General features: G+C 59.3%; 1 protein-coding gene across 1 annotated transcript; it reads left to right on the top strand.

Annotated features, from left to right (window-relative positions):
• The first annotated feature begins 232 nt into the window (after window positions 1-232).
• Window positions 233-1,990, top strand: CEBPB (CCAAT enhancer binding protein beta). Its single transcript, XM_030309408.1, is given in 2 exon segments — window positions 233-651; window positions 653-1,990. Coding segments are annotated over 2 exon segments (1,038 nt in total). The 5' UTR covers window positions 233-325; the 3' UTR covers window positions 1,365-1,990.
• Window positions 1,991-6,999: the final 5,009 nt, after the last annotated feature.

Genomic DNA, 6,999 nt, shown 5'->3' with positions numbered 1-6,999 from the left:
GCAGCTACACCGCGTCCCGGCGGCGGCGGGAGGGGCCGGGGCGGCTGCCAGCGTGACGCAGCCGTTGCCATGGGCCGCCTTATAAATAACCGGGCTCAGGAGAAACTTTAGCGAGTCAGAGCCGCGCACGGGACCGGGAACAGGACCCACGCGAGGGTCCAGCTGCCAGCCCCCGCACTAGTAGCGGCCACCCCGGCGGCGGCGGCAGCAGCAGCAGCAGCTTCAGCAGCGACACAGCGGCGACAGTTCGGAGCCGGGAGGCCGCGCCACCTGCGGGCCGGCCGGAGCGGGCAGCCCCAGGCCCCCTCCCCGGGCACCCGCGTTCATGCAACGCCTGGTGGCCTGGGACCCAGCATGTCTGCCCCTGCCGCCGCCGCCTGCCTTTAAATCCATGGAAGTGGCCAACTTCTACTACGAGGCGGACTGCTTGGCTGCTGCGTACGGCGGCAAGGCGGCCCCCGCGGCGCCCCCCGCGGCCAGACCCGGGCCGCGCCCCCCCGCCGGCGAGCTGGGTAGCATCGGCGACCACGAGCGCGCCATCGACTTCAGTCCGTACCTGGAGCCGCTGGGCGCGCCGCAGGCCCCGGCGCCGGCCACAGCCACGGACACCTTCGAGGCGGCTCCGCCCGCGCCCGCCCCCGCGCCGCCTCCTCGGGCAGCACACCGACTTCCTCTCCGACCTCTTCTCCGACGACTACGGGGGCAAGAACTGCAAGAAGGCGTCCGAGTACGGCTACGTGAGCCTGGGGCGCCTGGGGGCCGCCAAGGGCGCGCTGCACCCCGGCTGCTTCGCGCCCCTGCACCCGCCGCCCCCGCCGCCGCCACCGCAGCCCGCCGAGCTCAAGGCGGAGCCGGGCTTCGAGCCCGCGGACTGCAAGCGGAAGGAGGAGGCCGGAGCGCCGGGCGGCGGTACCTCAGGCATGGCGGCTGGCTTCCCGTACGCGCTGCGCGCCTACCTCGGCTACCAGGCGGTGCCGAGCGGCAGCAGCGGGAGCCTGTCCACGTCCTCTTCGTCCAGCCCGCCCGGCACGCCGAGCCCCGCCGACGCCAAGGCGCCCCCGGCCGCCTGCTATGCGGGGGCGGCGCCGGCGCCCTCGCAGGTCAAGAGCAAGGCCAAGAAGACCGTGGACAAGCACAGCGACGAGTACAAGATCCGGCGCGAGCGCAACAACATCGCGGTGCGCAAGAGCCGCGACAAGGCCAAGATGCGCAACCTGGAGACGCAGCACAAGGTCCTGGAGCTCACGGCCGAGAACGAGCGGCTTCAGAAGAAGGTGGAACAGCTGTCGCGCGAGCTCAGCACCCTGCGGAACTTGTTCAAGCAGCTGCCCGAGCCTCTGCTCGCCTCCTCCGGCCACTGCTAGCGCGGCCCCCGCGCGCGGCCCCCTGCCGGCCGGCCTCCGCGCTGCTGGGCGCGCCGCGGCCGCCGAGACTCCGGGAAGCGCCCGCGCTCCCGCCCCCGCCCCTGGTGGCGCCGGCAAAACTTTGGCACTGGGGCACTTGGCAGCGCGTGGAGCTCGTCGGTAATTTTAATATTTTATTATATATATATATTTTTGTCCAAACCAACCGCACATGCAGATGGGGCGCCCGCCCGTGGTGTTATTTAAAGAAGAAATGTCTATGTGTACAGATGAATGATAAACTCTCTGCCTCTCCCTCTGCCTCCTCTCCAGGCGCCGGCGGGCGGGCCGGTTTCGAAGTTGATGCAATCGGTTTAAACATGGCTGAACGCGTGTGTACACGGGACTGACGCAACCCACGTGTAACTGTCAGCCGGGCCCTGAGTAATCGCTTAAAGATGTTCCTACGGGGTTGTTGATGTTGTGTTGTTGTTGTTGTTTTTTGGTCTTTTTTTTTTTTTTTTTTTTGTATTATAAAAAATAATCTATTTCTATGAGAAAAGAGGAGTCTGTATATTTGGGAATCTTTTCCGTTTCAAGCATTAAGAACACTTTTAATAAACTTTTTTTTTTTTTTTTGGAGAATGGTTAAAAGCCTTTTGGGGGCAGTAGTTGGCTTTTGATTTTTTTCTTTATTTTTGGTGTATATGATATTATTTGCTTTCCTGGTGTGGGCTTGTGTGTTGGGGGGCTGCTGTTATTTTTGGCTTCTATGGGTTGGGTGGGGGTGTTACAGCTGTTTGTGTTTTTCCTCCTCTGCTACAACCTTCAGGGTCTGTGCTTGGAGATGGTGGGGGAGGTGGAGTGCTGGGTCAGGCTTTCAGGGTGACTCAGCGCCCCTGGGTGCTGGGGAGGAGTGACTGGGAACCCTCCTTGGGGAGACGGCTATGGTCCTGAGTGCCAGGCTTGGGTTTAGAGGCCCTGCAGGTCTGTGACCTCTGCACAGTGTTTGGGGCATCAGGCCAGCAGGCCAGATTACATAGGAGGAGGGGGGTACAGATCTTGGTCCTGCTAAGCCCAAGTTGGGGCAGATTCTTTCGCTAAGTGTAGATGGGCGGGCTGTTTAAAAATACTTTGCGTGTGTATATATTTATTTTAAGAGGAGCCTGGGTGTGTGGGCGAGCTTGTGTTTGTGTGTCCCTGGCCAGCCGGAGGGGAGAAGCTGGGCCAGGTGGAGGAAGGTGGGGGAAGGGTTCCCACGTTTCCATTCCCCTTCCTCGGGGTGGGGGGTCTACCGCTTGTCCTCTGCCCAGCTGTGGACGCCACGGCCCCGCTTCACCTGCTTGCTCGCGGTGGCCTCGCCCGGTTTGAACCTGGGACCGCCGTCCCTGATTTCCAGAGACATAAGGGACCCCTGGCAAGGCTTCTGCTTCCCTGCCCCCTGCCATCCTCCCACCCCTCTGCACTGCACCCCCACGGCCCTTCCAGCCCTGGACAGCGTTCCTGGGAGCCGAGGCTGGACACGGAGGGGTCGGTGTGGATACACATTCAGCGTCCCGCAGTGCCTGGCACGCAGGAGGTGTTATATAAGCGTTTGCTCTCGTTATTATTTTTTGCTGGGAGGTTCCTGGCATTTGGCAGCCAGTCTTCAGCACAGCGAGAGTGTGGCGAATGCCTGCCAGGGGTCGGGTGTCCAGTAAATCCTGGACCTGACCCACGTCATGTAAACCTCCCAACAACCTTTGCACAGGTGGGTACTGCTACAAAGCCTGTTTTTAGAGCCGTGGGGCAGCCTCTTGTCTCATCCCTATGGGTAAGAAAGTGGTTTGGGGACCCCGTCTGCTAGGAATTCAGTGGTGGGGTAGAATGGAGCTTCATAGATTAGTTTGCCAAGGGCCTGGGGCAGCCTGGGAGCAGCTGCTGGTATGGCGGTTTTAGAAGAGGAAATGCTTTTTCCCCTCCCTTTTCCTCTGGGGGCCTGGATGTGCTTTCTCACTGGGAACCCTGGGTATGGGGGACAGAGGCAGGCAGCTCCCACCATCATGGAGCTGAGGGTCAGGTCAAGGCAGGCTACCCCATCCCGGCCTCTTTTGTTTTTGGCAGTAGGGCCGTATGGGGCACTGGGCACAGACAATCTCACTTTGGTCCCGGGCCTCCATCAGTTCCCCCCACCCCCCACCCCCTAGCAGGTCTCCCTGTCCTGGGTGTCCTGGGTGGGTAGATGGCTGGTTGGGACCCTGGAGCCTCAAAGTCAGTCAGGTACCAGCAACAGCACATTGGTTCAGCTGCCTTTGAGATTTATCCGCTAAAGGGTGAAGGCTGGGGGCTGGACTCCAGGGAAGGAGGTGGCTCAGTCCTTCTGTGGGTGAGGAGGTCACGATTTAAGAAGGAATTTTCCCAATCCCTGCTCTCCTCTTTGTCGCTGAGAGTTGGCTGGTGGCCGCTGCTCACCCAGAGGAGGTGAGAGGGGAGCAGCCTAGCCACACAGTGACCCCCCCCCCCCAAGCTCCCCTTTCCTGAGCGCCGTCTTGGAGCCAGCACTGAGCACAGACCTTTACATACTCCCATCCGGATTTAATCTACATGAGCACTCCATGGAAGCTGTTATGCCCATTTTATAAAAGTAAACTGAGGCCCACAGAAGTGGGGTTAGTGCTTAAGGTGGAACGGGGCGAAGCCAGTTCCAAAGTTAGGTTTTGACCCTCAAGTCTCTGCAGAAAAGCCTGGGGTCAAGAGCCTGTTTTGTAATCCCAGCGCCTGCCCCCAATCCTGGGCCCTGCCTGGATGACTCCTTGCCCAGTCCCAAGTTCAGGTACCCCACATGCTGGAATTAAGTGACTTGCACACAGTTTCACAATTTGGAAGCGAAAGAAAGGGGGTTTGACCCCGAGCCCATCTGACTGCCCCTGAAGAAGGTTGGGGAAAAGTTAACGGGTTGAGGGCTCTGCTGGTGGCCTGGGTGGCCTGGTGTGGGAGCACTGTGGACAGAGCTGTGCCCAAAAGACCGGGAGACTTCTTAGGTGGGGGGACACTCACCCCATGGATCTAGGCTAGGAAGGTTAAAGGCTTGCAGGGAGGAGGGAGGAGGCCATCCGTAAGTCAGGAAACAGAGTAGGTTGGGGGAAGGGGCACTGGTGGGGGGGGGGTGGCACCCAGGAGGCCAGAGAGGAGTCTTGAGGTATAGTAACAGCGGGTGTGAGTTCAGGGATTACGATGTGTAAAGCACCACTCCAAGGCCCGGGCTCCTATGGACCAGCAAGGATCCCTCTGTCTGCCCGAGAAGGCCGGTCATGTTAACCACAGACCCATTTAATGGGGCTGACCACTGAGGCCAGCTGGGAACCCCAGTGTTTGCTCAGGACAGGAGAGTTGACAAAACACAGTCCTACCTCATAATCTTGGGCAGCTGTCTCACGGCCTGGTGATTTCACCGAGGAGAAAAGTGGGTGTCCAGGGTGAAGGCGGGAGACACCGCCGGGGACGTGCCAGTCGAATCAGCCCATCCGCGTCTTCGAGGCCGCGGCTTTGGTTATGGGCATTTTCCCGCCAAGCAGACAGGCTCAGAGAGGGGAAGAGGCCTATCCAAGGTGGCACAGCTAAGAATGTGGGAGTTGGGGAAGGAAAGAGAAGGGACACTTCCCCATGGAAACACCTAAAGAATGTGTCCTTCTCCCCCAGGGTCCCATCTAGGCCTCCCTGGGACTGTTTTGTCCGTGTGCCTGAGACATTTATTTGTCCAGTTCCTTTTTTCATTTCTTCGGCAAGCATCTATTGAGCACCTGCTGTGTGCCAGGCCCTATGCTGTGTGCTGGGGACGTGTGGTGACCAAGCTGGCAGTGACAATTTATGGGGAGAGGCAGACACTAAGTTCCAGTAACTAGAGCACGGTAATGATAGGTGGGGACAAGGGCTCTGAAGGAAGGAAAGTGGGGCAGGGAGGGGCTGGGAGGTCTAGGAAAAGCCTCTCCTAGGAGGCAGCATCCGAGCAGACACCTGAGCCAGGTGAGGTGTGAGGGGAAGGGCCTTGGTTTATGGGGCACACGTGCTGTGCTGGGTGCCGTCGTTTTTTTTCACGTGCCCTTTATCCTCACAGTGACCCAATGACTTGAGTGCTGTGTATCATCCCCCTTCCCCGGTTGGGGAAACCGAGGCACAGAGAGGCGAAGTCACTGGCCCAACGGCTGATGAGTGGCCTGTGTGAGATTTGAATTCATGCCTTCCATTTGAACCTGGGAAGCCTTCTCTACCTGCCTCTGCCCATGCCCCAGATTTCCTATTTGCTCTGTTTCCTGTCCTGCCTCCCTTCCCCCATCTTTTCCCCGGTCTGGCCGACCTGCTGGGTGAGCCCGGATGGAGTCCAGCAGCCCCAGCCGCCTGTCTGTCTGTGCCTCCTTGGAGGTTTTCAGCCTCTTATTGGGGCATGTGCAGGCAGGTGTGGAAGGAGGCTGGGGTGGGTGGGGGTGGGGCTAGGAGACTGGAGCTTCCGGGGTCCCTACCTGTTAGAGTTTGAGTCCCTCTGGTCCTCTGAGACCAAGAGGTAGGAGTCCCATTTTACAAAGTGGGGACCTGAGGCTTTGAGAGAGGGCATTACTTGTTCAGAAAGCAGAATAGGTCTTAGAATCCATATCTGCCTGAGCCCAAGTTTGGGTACCTTGTCTGCTTGTCACTGTCTACTGGCGGGGGAGGGGGGCGGGTACAGATGGGCAAACCTTGATTTTACTAGCCCTTGAGGGGTAAAATGCTCGGGCCCAAAAAATAAAAATGCTCTGAGCTTGTCCCTTACTTGCTGGATGACTTGGGCAAGATATGCTAGTCTCTTTGGGGCCTGGTGGTACATTTGCATATTCAATCAGGATCAAGTGAGCAGCTACCGTGGGCCCTGGATGGTCTCTGGGCTCCCAGAAGTGACATTGAGGCACGGGAAATGGGTGACTGAACAGCTGGAAAACTGCAAGCTAATTTCAGATTATGCTGAAGACCTTGAAGAATGAAGGGGGAAGTGGTAGAGGGTGACAGGAGGAGGAGTGTTTAGACAGCATTCCAGGCAGAAGTAGCAGCACGTACAAAGGCCCTGAGGCAGGACAAAGCTTTGTGTGCGAGGGAAAGAGTGAGGAACTGAGGTGGCTAGTATAGAGGCAGCCAGGGGTGGCATGGGGACAGGAGAGCAGAGGGGTGGCAGGGTCCTTTGTGCAGAGCCTTTGTGGAGGCTAGGGTGAGGCTGAGGGAGGCTGTTTTGAGGATGAATGAGTGGGTGTCCCTGGCAGGGCCTGGCACCTGGAAGGCCCTTGACAAGTTTGTTGATGGGAAGGAACAGGGCCCTCAGCCTCAGGAGGAGGCAAAGTGCAGTAGGTAAAGGGCACAGGGAGGCTGCCTGCCTGTGCCCAGGAGACCTCGTGGGTGAGGAGCCTCTGACCCAGGGCCCGGGCCACAGGGAGCTGTTCACCAGGCAGGAATGAGGGGAAGGGCCTGCCAGGAGGGGGGCACCGGAGGAGCGGAGGCCGGGAGCCAAGAGGGGGAGAGTTCCTTGGGAAGCCGTGACTGCAGAGGAGAGGGCACGAGGGAGGAAGAAGGGCCAGGCTGAGAGACAAGTGGGTCCAGGTTGCCCTGAGGCCTCCAGGGTGGGCATGTTGGGGTGTCAGGGGGCAGCAGGGAGGCT

Source organism: Lynx canadensis, chromosome A3 (assembly GCF_007474595.2).
Source record: "Lynx canadensis isolate LIC74 chromosome A3, mLynCan4.pri.v2, whole genome shotgun sequence".
NCBI classification, from domain to species: domain Eukaryota; kingdom Metazoa; phylum Chordata; class Mammalia; order Carnivora; family Felidae; genus Lynx; species Lynx canadensis.
This window is presented reverse-complemented; position numbering and strand designations above follow the sequence as displayed.